Consider the following 15,048-nt stretch of genomic DNA (forward strand, 5'->3'; position numbering starts at 1 on the left):
CAGCCAACTTTTTTACGACAATGTATTCTGAAATTTATGTTTAAAAATAATGTATAGCTAGAGGAATAATGTCAATAAGTATTAATTTAAACCTTAACAACAAATTGGAACAATTGTTTGATGTTTAACAATAATATTTAGTACCTAAATACATGTTTTAAATTGGTAACACCATTGACATGATTCTATCAAAGGATGACCTAAAATTGTTAAAATTGAAGGAACCCTTCATTTTTCCCATTGCATATTTCTGAAAATAGTTGCTACCATACTATAGAATAGAGGGACACATTTAAATGTTTTAAACAATGACATCGTTTTTCCAAATATTACTTCATCGAAATTTGCATGTTTTTTATAATGACCCAACTGCGAGTACTCTCAAATCGTACGTTCTTGTTAATTTGACCTGTTGATACTATTTGTAATGCTTTTTTGTTATTTACTGTTTACTTATTCAGGGTTATATCTGATAAGTGTTTGGTATTACTATAAATTTTCACTTCTTCGAACTATGAACATCAAAATTATTTGTTTTGTAAAAATATTTCCTTTCTCCTTTTAAACTGTATACCACAAGCCACGAGTTGGGAGTAATGAATTTACTATACTCCATCAATAAATAGAATATATTACATATTTATATTTTAGCCACAATATATTTTTTTAATAAATCACTTTCTCTAATCTTCCAACAATTTAGCACCCAAAAATTATATTTTAAATTAAATCTACCTTTTAGTCATTAAGAATTTTCCCTGGTTCCTGGTTCGTATGTTTAATTTACCAGATAAACTTCCGGTTAAACATGCCAGTTAGATTTGTTGGGAAAAAAAGCTTTTTTCGAGGGAACACTTTGTTTTGGTTGGCAGCAAATTTGAGAAATAATGGTGTCGGAAGAGTTGTTGTTCGTACAAGAGAGGAGCGGGAATATCCAGAGAAATGTTATTACGTTTTAACCAATGTCAAACCAGATTTCTCCGAACCGGTATGTTTTATAAATTTGACAAATGCCTGAAAATTATGTATATTTTATATATTCAGTGAAAAGCTCTCAAGAGCTTATGTTTGTATGTTTTAAACCATGCCGAATCAAAATAAAGTTTTCTTATTCTTATTCTTAATGTCATATACCTGCTTTCAAGACGTTTTGGCCACACAACCAGTTCATATGCAACTATACCAGTCATAATTACGTTCGATAACTCTGCATGTAACTGGTTTAATTAGGATTATGAAAAATTTACTGGTGACCCGTGTGATGAATGATTGAGAAAATTGAAAAATATATATATTTCACCTCTGGGTTTCGAGGTTTTTTTTATTAATATAAAATAATACCATAAAATAATTTCTATAAGAATCGGACCATACTATTCTACATAAGGCTTGTCAAAACTTACATGATCTTACATCGTGATTAGGTGCCGTGTTTGTTTTCTTTGATCATGTTGATGACTTAATATCTCCTTAATCAAGCTATGTCCTTGGGTATTATTTGAGTGACAATAACGTGTCATATTTAATTGCAATATAAACAGTGAAATTAAATTGTGTTATTTGCATGGGCAAAATTAGTGTCGAACATCGTCTACGTTTGAAAATTGTTTGGTCGCCATTTTTTTTCGTAACTTCGAAATTTTATCAAAACAAAAAGCATGTATCCACTTTATCAAAAAGACAAAATAGTTGATTCTATGCTGCTTTAAGGTAAGACAAAAACTGAAAACGCATGCATCCAACAGTTTTTTGATTTTCATCGTAAAAATATTACAATATATATTTTCACAAGTCGACCTACGCTGTCAACATGGTCAAGGTAAACAATGCATGGTTGATGCATATAAATCTTTGTTTTGAGTGCGAGAGACTGTTTCTAATAAATATATCAAATTTAAGGTGAAATAAGAAATTTCTAAAAACAATAAGACACACTTTCATAAATATTTCACAAATTACTTTTTTATTAATTGCTAAATGAATACATGTCGTGTCTTTGTTCACTTCCGACATCGGCCGCCATTTTCAAAATATTGTTAACGAATGCCAAAATGTAAACTTTTCAATCAAATTTTGAAGCAAAAAGTTTGTTACCTAAACTGATATGTGTTTCGATTTCATTTAAATGAATAAGTTGTCGATCTTTTTAGGGGTTGGAAGGATATTATTAACAAATAATAAGTTGAGAAAATTGATCATATAAGAAGGTCCCATTGCAATTTTATTGAGTTTTAACGAAGAAGTCAACGGAGGCTGTGTGGTTATGTCACCTCCATTTTCAAACTTAATTTGAAGCAAGAAATCATATTTCTGAACTGAAACTTAAAACATTTTTAATTGTAAAAATGAAAATACTATAAAACGCGGGGTTGGAAGGTAAAATACACAATGGAACAAAAAAGTTATGATTGTTTAATCTATGTTGCCCGTTCATTTTCATTGATAATCAATCGGCCATTAATGATATACAACTGAATTGTAAAAGTCACGTGATGACCGCGATAGTTGGATATGTCGACCACAAGGTGTTTCGGCAACAGTACCAGCTCGGCCAGAGTCGATTCGTCCACACTTTTTCATATTATTATTTACATAGATATACAAATACAAATATTTTTTATTGGCAAAAACTCATTAACAATTATTGGTTAAGACCTATTGCATATATATAATTATATTAATTGAAATGGTAGAATTAAAAGTTACATGATAATAACATATCATGATAGAATGAAAAGTTACATATTGATGTATCATATTAGTTCACTATTCCTTATATTTAGACACTCTGATATGAAAGAGGAAGACAGTCTTAGTAATAATGCTGAGCTATTGTTAACCAATAGAGATATTTTTTCATCAGTGATAATGTTAAGCTGTATTTTAAATATATAGATATAAGAAGATGTGGTATGAGTGCCAATGAGACAACTTTCCATCCAAGTCAAAATTTATAAAAGTAAACCATTATAGGTCACAGTACGGTAACATTTATTTTATTTTTTAATATTTCTCTTTTTGAGGTAAATCTATTACATTGTAATAAGAAATGTTGTTCATCTTCAATTTCCCCATTTTTACAGACTCTGTAGGAATATATGGCATCACTTCTTTTGACAGAAGTTTGTTTTGAAGAGGAAATTACTTACCAAAATGTCACCAACTGTTCTCCACAACATACAGTAACTTAATAAATATCAATTTACATATTTCTTAATCACTTTTTGGCTTTTTTCATGTAAATATCACTATATCATGTTATCTACAAATTCAAAAATTTTTGTTGTGTAACTATTAATTGAATATTATTTAATCACATACTCCGCACATGCAACAGTTCATAATCATCAATCATATGAAGCTGATACTGTATATCTGAAGAAGAAGAAAAAACAACTTGACCAGTTTGAACCACTACTCGTGCCCATTTAAGGACACTTCTAATCAGTTTCAGAGACAGTGCTGACAGTTTGAAACTATGTTTTGGTCCATCAGATTAGTTTCAAAGACAACTTGGACCAGTTTTATAGAACTGCCCCTTAGAGCTTATATGTTTTATATGATATTGTTTAATTTTTCAGAGCTCCAGATAAGTTGCGTGTTTGCGTAATTACGCATTTAAAGCAATAGAAAACCCAGTTCAATTGTTCTTCTCAGCTTTTAAAAATCCAATTCATTCAAAGGAGAACCCAATTATTTTTAAAACTATGCATTCCCAATCCTATTAGTTACTGTCAAGTGCGTTATTTACCCTAAATGAGGAATTATTTTTGCGTAATTTAAAGAAATCTACTTTCGTTCTTAAAATAGAGCACCAATCAAAAAGCAATCGTAACGTAACTACTCGGGCATTCTCGCTCACTTACATTAACGTAAAAGTAAGTGAAGTAAAAGGGTCGAGAAGTTACAAATGGTAGAACTGGTTCCTTGTTGGAATCTTTAAATCATTTGTCTCTTTCTAAAATTTTGTATCTCGATAAACAATCGGCACTAGTTCATTAAATTTTCTTTTTATAACACGGAATAGAAGAGGTAGAAATAGCACCTCTTGTGCCAAAGACGTAGTTTATTAAATTATCTCAAAACTGACAAATATTCTGAGGAATAGAGAAATGTCACCCATATTATTAATTCACTCGTGGAGAAAGCAATAACTCCGTGTGCAATGACACTGGACATTAAATAACCATCCATCATCATGATCATATATTTATTTTACATTTTGTAACTTGTTTTGCTCCTTACATGGACAATATTTTGGTTAATATGTCACTAAATTGGGTAAAAATAAAACTGTCCATGTATTTTGATATGTATGCGCACAGATCAATAGAAATGAAAACTTCCGGGTAAAATGTTTACTCTGAAGTATTTTCAAGGGCTATCCCCGGTAATGGCGGTAAGCCCTTGTAACGTAACATGACTGATGAAGGAAGCAATCATGACAAAAAGCAATCATGATAAAGTTTATCAACTGCTTTCCTGAAAGAAATGCAATTTTTACCATGAATATCAACATAAAACAGCACAGTACATTTAAAAACATAAACAACACAATAAGCTGAATGAATTGATTTTGTTTCGGACAGACAAAAATCTGTTCATTTAGACAAAACCTACTACACTGCTCTTTGGTTGGGTTGTTGCCTCTTTTACATACACCCCATTTCCATTCTCAATTTTACACTGTCTGACCTAATGTTAGACAGAAACCAAAAGAGTTTGGCACAGACTGAGATTGTTTCACCGAGAAAACATTGTCAACTGAGGCGAAGGCAAGGTTGACAACGATTCGAGGGGTAACAATCTCTCAGATATGTGTTATTCAATTTATTATAGTGAATGTTCTGTTATTACTGTCTAGTTACAGCTCAGTTGTTCCGTCCATTTATTGTACCCATAACTTTGAATTCCATCTTCTATGCAAGTAGATGGACAAGTATGTTGATTTTTAAAGTTCAACATGGAGGCAGCTAACCAGATATGGGTTTAACTAAAGATCTACTGTATAAGCATGATAAGTAGGAAGTATTTTATTTCTAAACCTGTTAAACATTATATTTCTGCTATAAATGACAATTTGCATTTATCTCCCTTTGACCATTGATGATACATGTAGGTACATTTGTAAATCCTAATGGTCATTTTATATGACATTGAATATTGTAGGACACAATGTACATGTATCTTCTAAAACTTTTTGAATAAAACTATTTTAAGAATCATGACAACCAGAATCAATTATTATTCTGATGGTCAATGCGTTTCCTCCTCTCTAAAACAAGAATGAAAAATTACTTTTTAAAAAAAACTTTCTAGGAATAACAATCATGAATGCTTTAGAGATTTTCCTAAAAATTCCTCATTTTTGTGCTGATGAGATACATACATTGACAATAATATTGTACATGTACATTGGGTAATGATGGTTAGAATACATTCAATAACTAAAAAAATTTCAGATTCTTAGATTTTTAAATAATGGTTAAGCATTTATCTTTTTCAGAATTTACTGAAAGGTGAAGTGTGGGGAGAACGCATATTTAGAGGAAAAAAATGTGGAATTCAAAAAGTTGAAAAACCACATCAAAAAGACTGGAAACTTATTCCAAAAGAGGAGGAAGCAGAATACTGTCAGATAACAGATGTATTTGAAGAGACAAAATATGTACCTAAACTTATACCATTTCCTCCTTTGATGGGAGTCATTCTCCAGGCAAGGAATAACTTACCTCAAAAACCATTGTTAAAAATAAACTTACCTGAAGGTGCTGAAGGATTTGAGGAAGATTATGTACAAGACGAAGGAGACAAGGTGATAGGCATCGTGTGAATAAATCTTATAAAGTCCCTCAAAATCTTATCAAGTCCCTCAAAATCTAATTTGTTTATTGTGTGGTAGAAATATAAATGTTGCATCAGATATCCTTGAACTAAATGTGTTTTTAAACAATTATACAAAGAAAAAGCCTCCAATAACATATTCTGTTGAGAGTGTTAAGGCCATAAAAAATCAAACAGTGACTAAACCAATAAATACTTTGTGTACAACTTGGTACCATACTGTTTGTAGAATTTATTTAATGATATGAATAAAAAGAGGTGTTGGATATATGTCAATAAGACAGCAACCCAACACCAATAAAAAAAAGACATCTAGATGTTTACATTTACATACAAATTGTACATTATTTACATGATTTAAGTAAAAAAGTGTATATACAAAGTGTCAAGCTTTACATTACATTGCCTACATTTTTAAACCCTGTTTACCAATTACTGATTTGTGGATTGACTATTAACAATCTTTAAACTCTTTTGGATGAGTTGAAGTACCCTTCCATATTTATTTAAGTATTTCATGGTTTCAATTTATAACAACTGAAATGAAAGAATGGGATTTTATTATGAAAAGAAACCAATATACATGTATTTGGAAATCTGTAAATTGATTCTATTACAATTATATTCAGGTGGAGGACCCTGCAACAATTATACTCAGGTGTACATGGTGTAGGACCCTGCAACAATTATATATATGTTCTGAAATTAATAATGTATAGAGAGAATAGTTCCTGATAATCAATTGTCCTGTGGCAAATATTACTAATTAGCCAAACTGATGAGGGATAGAATATAAGAACATATTCTGTATTCAGCAATGAGTCAAATGGATTTATCTTTAATAATCCAAGATAATTGGGACTATAAAACATCACTGACCTAACTTGATACAAAGTTCAGCCTGACAAACCTCTTTAAAGAAGAAAGAAGTACTGCGACCTAGAGAGTAACCCAAAATGGACCTGCTGATAACTCACTTTTTTATATCTTAATTGGTCAGGGCTTTGTTAGATTATGTAGTCATTTGGCATTTGTCAAAAAGAATAATCAGTCCAAACTAATCTTTGCATACATATTAATTTTAATGAACCAAGACTTAAATATTTGTATTGGTGGTGGTTGAATAGTATGAACATAGCTGAACTGACTTTAAATAAAGCTGATACTAACAATGAACACTGCCCTTTCCTGGATCTTGATATCTATATCTTTAATGGGAAGCTTAATACCAAAATTTATGATAAAAGACATGATTTTTCATTTCCTATTGTTAATTATCCATTTTTAGATGGTGACATTTTAATATGGTGTTTATATATCTCAACTTGTTCGATTCGCTCGTGTATGTAACAACGTATTTGATTTCAACGAAAGAAATCTCTGAATTACTGAAAAATTATAACACCAGGGTTTTCGATATCACAAACTAGTCAAAACATTTACTAAATTTTATCATCGGTACAAGGACATCATTCGTAAATATAAATCAACATGAAGACATCTTATACGTTCAGTTATTTCACATCCAACCTTTTATGGTAATATTCTATACAAAGCGCAAAAATGTCAACATTCACCTCAAAAGCTAACCAAACCTTTAAACAGACTTATTCAGAAGGAATATAGTTACGATACTGTTGTCAGGTCATTAAAGATGGCATATTTTGGCATTAATATTGATTCACTCATAGGGTCTTTGCATCGGAAATAAACACATTTATTCTAAAACCAGTTGTTGGTATGATACGGGTTATGTTCTTCTCATATTATTTATGATGGTATGATAATAAACGCCTAACTGGAGGGATTGTGCTTGATTTTCATATGATGAAGACATAATCTTTCAATCAGTTTAATTGAGGTCTGGAGCTGGCATGTCGGTAACTGCTAGTAGTCCTTTGTTAATTTATGTATCATTGTCATTTTGCTTAGTTTCTTTTGTTACCTATTCTGACATCGGACTCGGACTTCTTTTAAACTGAGTTTTACTGTGCGTATTGCTTTGTTGTTGTTTGTTTATTCTAGCGTCACTGATGAGTCTTTTGTAGACGAAACGCGCGTCTGGCGCTAGTACAAAAATTTCAATCCTGGTATCTATAGTGAGTTTATTTACAACCACTGGGCAGGAACATATATATTGACGTTAGATATACTGTTCCCAGCACTGGGTCAATGCCACTGCTGGTGGAGTTCTATTCCCCGAGGGTATCACCAACCCAGTAGTCAGCACTTCTGTGTTGACATGAATAATCATTGATATGATCATAATTATAAATTAACTGTTTACAAAACTTTGAATTTTTGAAATACTAAGGCTTTTCTACCTCAGGAATAGATTACCTTAGCTGTATTTGTCAAAAAAATTAGGAATATTTGGTCCTCAATGCTCTTCAACTTCGAACTTTATTTTGCCTTTTTAACGTTTTTTTATTCGAGCGTCACTGATGAGTCTTTTGTAGACGAAACGCACGTCTGGCGCAAATACAAAATTTCAATCCTGGTATCTATGATGAGTTTATCTACATTGGCTAGAGGTATAGGGGAGGGTTGAGATCTCACAAAACATGTTTAACCCCGCCTCATTTTTGCGCCTGTCCCAAGTCAGAAGCCTCTTGCCTTTGTTAGTCTTGTATGTTTTTAATTTTAGTTCATTTATATGTTTTTGGAGTTTAGTGTGACGTCCACTTTCATTCTAGTACACATTTTGTTTAGGGGCCAGCTGAAGCCCACCTCCGGGTGCGGGATTTTCTCGCTGTGTTGAAGACCCATTGGTGGACTTCGGCTGTTTTCTGCTCTGTAGTCGGGTTGTTGTCTCTTTGACACATTCCCCATTTCCATTCTCAATTTTATATATAGAATGTGTTCAATTATTATCTAGACACAGCCTGTAATTAAAGGGTATTTGTAACCTTTTCATCATTCATAATGAACAGTCATTGATAATAACATTGTTACAACAAATGGAGGTGTACTGATTGAAATTTTAGTCTTGGATAATATGTAGAAAAAAGAAGATGGGGTATGAGTGCCAACAGGGACAGTCTATACTAAAGTCCCTGGTGCCAATGAGACAACTCTCCATCCAAGTCACAATGTGTAAAAAGTAAACAATTATAGGTCAAAGTACGGCCTTCAACACGGAGCCTTGGCTCACACCGAACAGCAAGATATAAAGGGCCCCAAAATGACTAATGTAAAACAATTCAAACAGGAAAACCAACGGTCTAATCTACATAAAAAAACGGATACATCTCAACTCGTACCCTATTTTTACCAACTCGTACTCAATATTTTATTATTAATTATATACATTAAAGTTGTTATTTTTCTTTTATACATCATCATATCTGACATGATAATATAGAAACGTAAATGATGTGAATATTTCAATGATGTGTTAGATCAATCTCATTAAAATTTCGTTATGCTCAAGAGTTCCGTCAACACAAAAAAAGGTAGAAAGCATGGAATCCTTTAAAACAAATCAATACTATAAGAGAAGGGTACTAGAAGTTGAATTATAAATTATATCAGTATATATACGTAGTGTATATTTTCTTCTTCAGTTAATCACTCCTTTTTAGTTCACCCGGCAGAGTGCAGCGCATTCTGGTCAGTAACAATTGAAGTTTTCGGGAAAAAAATACATTTTTGCTCCAATTCAATTCAAAACGTCATTAACATATAATACATCAACTGATAAGATTTGTGTCAAAATAGAAAAAAAAGTAGCACCATGTAAAAATGACAAGAAGAAAATATACACTACCAAGGACGTATAACTATCCTTGACACTACGTATATATACTGATATTATTTATAAATCAACTTCTAGTACCCTTCTCACATACTTCTAACACATCATTGACATATTTATATCATTTACGTTTCTATATTATCATGACATATGAAAAAAAAATAACAACTATAATGTATATAAATAATAATAAAATATTTGGTACGAGTTGGTAAAAAAAGGGTACGAGCTGGTTGAGTATGAGTTGGCGAAGGTACGATTTGTCGTGTACCCTAAAAAACGAGAACCACACTTAAGAACCACACCAACAAACGGGTTTATTTATTAGTTGAAATAGTACTTTGAACGCTTTCAATGAAATTTGGTACTTTGTGTGTTTTGTTAGTGTTTTTGTGCTAAGAACTAATCGGATAGGTAAAGTAAGCCTTTTCCAACTGATTGTTGTCTCATCTGCAACAATTGTGTCAGGATGAAAGGCGAAGGGTGCTCATCTGGGAGGGGGTATGGCAAAAATGGTTGGTATTTGTATATAGCTATATACTACTGAAGGTGCAAAACTGCGATACTTCATTACTTTTATACAGATCATCAGATGCCTTATGTATGAAATTATGTTTTAGGCTTATGTCTGTTGTCCTTGGTCTCATTTCATGGTTCAGGGACTGCTAAGTACTATATGGTTTTTACATTTTTGTTCACTAATTATGAGTAATAGGATAGCTATAGTTTGGTATATGAAATAATTGCAAGGTCTACAGTTCCTCCTACAATGTTCACATAAATTGGACCTCGTTTAATCTTTAATATTGTCAGCGACCAACGTTACGTTTTCGTTCGTTTCTCTGATACTATGAGCAATATGTCAACTGTATTTCGATTGTAAGGTGTACAGGTCCGTCTGTCTAGGTTCAACTGACCTCGATCTCATTTTCAAGGTTCATTGATTATTGTTCGGTCTGTTTCTCAGATACTAGGACAGTCAGGATTATACATCGTCAAACATTTTCTCCCCATTACGCAACCAATTGTAGGGATGACGCGCTGTCAATTTAGCTCTTGAAAACGATAAATTTATCCACATAGCATCATTACGATCCTTATATGCCAGTTGTATTTTGAAAGACAAATGTATCTAATAGCTATTAAGCATCGTTAAATGTACGTATCGGTTTTAGTAATCTTAAAACTACTGTCTGATCTGTTGTCAGGAGGAATTTTCCAAAGCACAAAAACATTTCATTCACAGTAAAAAATTGTTATTCAAACACACCAACTCTGTTGTTTTGACTCATTAGAAAGATATTTCACTTGACCCATATATTTCATTTTTTTAGTACTGTGAGTTTATTATGTTATTATATCAACCTGTAGCCTAAATATATAAAACTAATAGAATATGAAGCGAGATGATGTATCAAATATATTTGCTTTATACGTTTTCAAGACAAACTAGTCATCTCAAACACGCCTGAACATAAAAAGTTGTACTCAACTTTCCCTTTTCTATGAAATTATTGCCCATTTTTAGGATTTTTTCCCAAAAAAATGTCGCCGGGGGCAGAGATGCAAATTAATGCTTTAAAATGATCAATCTTCTTTCTTTTTGTGGATTTTTTATCAGCGGAATTTATGCGTATACACAAAAAAGATCCACATGTATTTACACCTACCACAATCGACTGTGTTGTGAACATTTGTCTTTAATTTAACAAGTTAACAAATATCTCGAAGCTCCATACTATAATTTAAATTAAGACACGCATATAACATGCATAAGATCAAATTATGCACCTACATCAAACTTTTAAAGCCCATAGAAACAGATGTAAACAATTCAAATAAACCAACTTGGCCTGTTTTACCTTCTCTAATAAAGATTTCCATTTCTTTAGTTTAATTTCAACTGGATATCAGCCTGAGGAACAATAGGTCAACTATATTTGGTGTATTGAATAAATGCAAGTAGAACATGCCTGGTCTGTGAAAGTCCATCTGACGTTGACCCCATTTTCATGTTTAATGATCGACCATTACGTTTTCTTGGTAAGGGCTGTTTCTTTGATAAGCAATTTAAAATAGGTTAACTATATTGGTGTATGTTATGGATGGAAGGTGTACATATGTACATGTATGTCTGGAAGGCATCATTTGACTGATCTCATTTTCATGGTTCATTGGTCACATCGCGTGTTTGTGGTTTGATCCTTTTCACAGATATTAAAATTATCACGGATCAGGCAATTTTTACATAAGCTTCTCCATAACACCTTAAATAATAAGCTGACACCCCATTTTCCCCGCTTTTTCCATACTTTTACGTAAATGGATTTAGTTCAATATTAAGGTACAGTCCGAAAGAATTTTTTATCGAATATATAACTATATTCGTCTGATATTGTCCTTATTTTCATAGCTCAGTTATAAAAGAGGGGCGAAAAATACCAGAGGGACATTCAAACTTATAAATCTATACAAGTACATTTCCGTCCAAAAGGGCTCATCCGATCGTTACCTCATTTTCAGTCGGCATCGTTCACTTGTTCATTATTATGCCGTTTTCCAATCACTATTGGCAATGAGTTAAAAACTATATTTTGTGAATCTAAAGATTATATGCTGTATTGATTATTTGTTGATTGCTTATAGGTCCAGGGACAAATATTTTATACATATTAAAAACAGGAACAAATTAAAAATTAATTAAATACTGAGGTAGCTACTGCAAAGTGGGTCGGAAGGGAATTTCGATTATCGCTTGACAATGTATATTTTGAAGGATCAGACATTGTGCCTTGGGACAGGCATACAGGACCTTTCAATGAGTTGTTACAGGGGCTCTTAAACGTGCACGGAGCTTGCCATTCTCCCTACACGAGGCATCGGATATAACGCCCACATTTATGTTGAACGTGGCTGCTTATCTTTGCATCTCGCACAGCCATATGGGTGCCTCTCTTACCAGTATGGAATAAAATGCCGCTTTTGGGAATTCCAGGGATGACCTCATTTCTATACTCCATGTAACCCTTTGAATCATGTCAGGTCAAGATATAAGAATAAGAAGAAGTTAACAACTATAGGTCACTGTACGGCTTTCAACAATAAGAAAAATCCATACTGCAAAGTTAGCTATAAAAGGCCCCGAAATGACAAATGTAAACTATTCAACTGAGAAAACTAACAGCCTGATTTATGTTCAAAACAATGAACGAAAAACGAAATATAATACACAGCAACAAACAAACTCCACTGAATTACAGGCTTTTGACTTGGGACAGGCACATACAGAATGTGGCGGGGTTAAACAAATTGTTAGGGGGCACAATCCTCTCCCTAGCCTTGGACAGTGGTGTAATAGCACAACATATGAACAAATTATAAAAAACAGTTGAAAAGGGCTTAACTCATCAGATCGATACAAAGCAGAAAAACACGTTACAAAACACAGAAGTGGTAAGAACTTAATCTTAAAGGCTTTCAAAATAAGATTAGAACAAAGGGCCAAGTGAGCTTTTCTCATCAATTGGCGTCCGTCGTCGTCGTCCGTTAACTTTTACAAAATTCTTCTCGTCTGAAACTACTGGGCTAAACTTAACCAAATTTGGCCACATCTAGTTTTTTTTTAAATGTGTCCGATGACCCTGTCTACCAATCAATATGGCTGAAGGCTAGAAATAGATTGAATGATTGATTGTTGGTTGCTAAACGTCCAGTGGCAAATATTTCATGCATGTTCAGGACGAGAACAAATAAACAATATATTCAATAGGTAGGTCTTGTAATAGAAGCCATCCGGGATGAAGGTCGTGGAAATTTCGATTGCCACTGGAAAATGAGGGTATATTGGATAGGGACAGAAATTTGGCCTGCAACAGGCCACCTACGGACTTCTCTCAAAGAGTTGTTGCAAGGGTTCTTAACGTGCAGAGAGCGTAGCACTCTCTCTACACGAGGCATCAGATTTAACGTCCCCATTCTGACCGGACGTGGCTGCGTACTTGATACATCCCGCACACCCAAACGGACGCCCCACTTTGGCAAGGGTTTTACTGCTGGTCGGAAGAAGACCTCTGATGACCATATTTCTATTCCCTAGTCACCCTATGTGGCGCTAAAAATAGAGCATAGGGGTATAATAATAATAATAATAATAATAATAATAATAATAATAATAATAATAATAATAATAAATTCTTTATTTAAAAAGGGTAACTCAATTAGAACTAGTCTAATTTTCATTGAGGCCCTCACACAAAATACATGTATACAGTTAACATACACATATATACAAATTAATCATTTAAACATTTAAATGGCAACAATTAATAAAGTTTTCATATTATAACAATAAAAGAAAAATTATTTGACTTGCATAGAATTTTCAAGAAAATGATTGTTACAATGATGGTAATTGTGAGTCTACGCCTTATTGGAGTTATAACCCTGTAATAACGATATTTACCATTGTTTGTGCCTATTATCTTGGCAACTATAATAAAGAGATAGAAACAGTTGTCCTCTTATAGGAGTTATTGCTCTTAAATGATGATTTTTACCCTTTTTGTGTTATGATCGAGCAAAAAACTATAGAAGAGAGAAAAAGATACACAGAAAATAATCAGCGATACCAGATCAACAAAAAGAGATTTTCGTCATGATTTATATTCTAGTCTACAATGTTTAAGAAGTCCATTTTTGAAGATGTGCATAGTATGGCAAGCCGTTCTCGTCAAAACTACGCTGCATTTGTTTGCACCTGTCCTAAGTCAGGAACCTGTTTCAGTGGTAGTCGTTTGTTGATGTGGTTCTAAAGTGTTTCTCGTTTTTTATATAGATTAGACCGTTGGTTTTCCTGTTTGAATTGTTTACACAGAGACATATAATACAATGTATTATATGTCTCTGGTTTTACACTAGTCATTTTGGTGCCCTTTATAGCTTGCTGTTCGGTTTGAGCCAAGACAGACTCCGTGTTGAAGGCCGTACTTTGACCTATAATTGTTTACTTTTTACACATTGTGACTTGGATGGAGAGTTGTCTCACTGGCACTCATACCACATCTTCTTATTTCAATTTAACCATTTTTCGAAAAATTTACACACTGAGTATTAAAAAAAAGAACACACTGAGATTAAAAAACCTAAAAACACACACTGAGAATTAAAAATTACACACTGAGATTTCATGAAGACGCACTGAGATTACAAAAAATGAAAAACACACTGAGAATTGAAAATTACACACTGAGATTTCAAAAAGACACACTGAGATGAAGTAAACTGAAAAACACACACTGAGAATTTGAAATTATACACTGAGAATTTAAAATTACACACTGAGATTTGTGCGCACTTTTTATGCGCACATAAGTTAGCATACTTAATCTGAATCTATTACAAGCTTAAAACAACTAGGGGACAAAACTCGTTAGTCCTTCAATTTGGCG

At 32.8% G+C, this 15,048-nt stretch overlaps 1 protein-coding gene across 1 annotated transcript; it reads left to right on the forward strand.

Annotated features, from left to right (window-relative positions):
- Window positions 1–768: 768 nt before the first annotated feature.
- Window positions 769–6,049, forward strand: LOC127708095 (28S ribosomal protein S34, mitochondrial-like). The gene is made up of 2 exons (XM_052212922.1): window positions 769–988; window positions 5,507–6,049. The coding sequence occupies exons 1-2, from the start codon at window positions 809–811 to the stop codon at window positions 5,831–5,833; spliced, it is 507 nt and encodes a 168-aa protein (XP_052068882.1). The 5' UTR covers window positions 769–808; the 3' UTR covers window positions 5,834–6,049.
- Window positions 6,050–15,048: the final 8,999 nt, after the last annotated feature.

Source organism: Mytilus californianus, unplaced genomic scaffold (genome assembly GCF_021869535.1).
Source record: "Mytilus californianus isolate M0D057914Y unplaced genomic scaffold, xbMytCali1.0.p SCAF_7, whole genome shotgun sequence".
Classification (NCBI taxonomy): domain Eukaryota; kingdom Metazoa; phylum Mollusca; class Bivalvia; order Mytilida; family Mytilidae; genus Mytilus; species Mytilus californianus.

Excerpts from the sequence above, each read along its gene's own strand:
- LOC127708095 (XM_052212922.1), top strand. The coding sequence starts at position 809 with ATGCCAGTTAGATTTGTTGGGAAAAAAAGCTTTTTTCGAGGGAACACT. Across the intron at positions 989-5,506 it reads AACCAGATTTCTCCGAACCG|AATTTACTGAAAGGTGAAGT; the intron begins GTATGTTTTATA and ends TATCTTTTTCAG.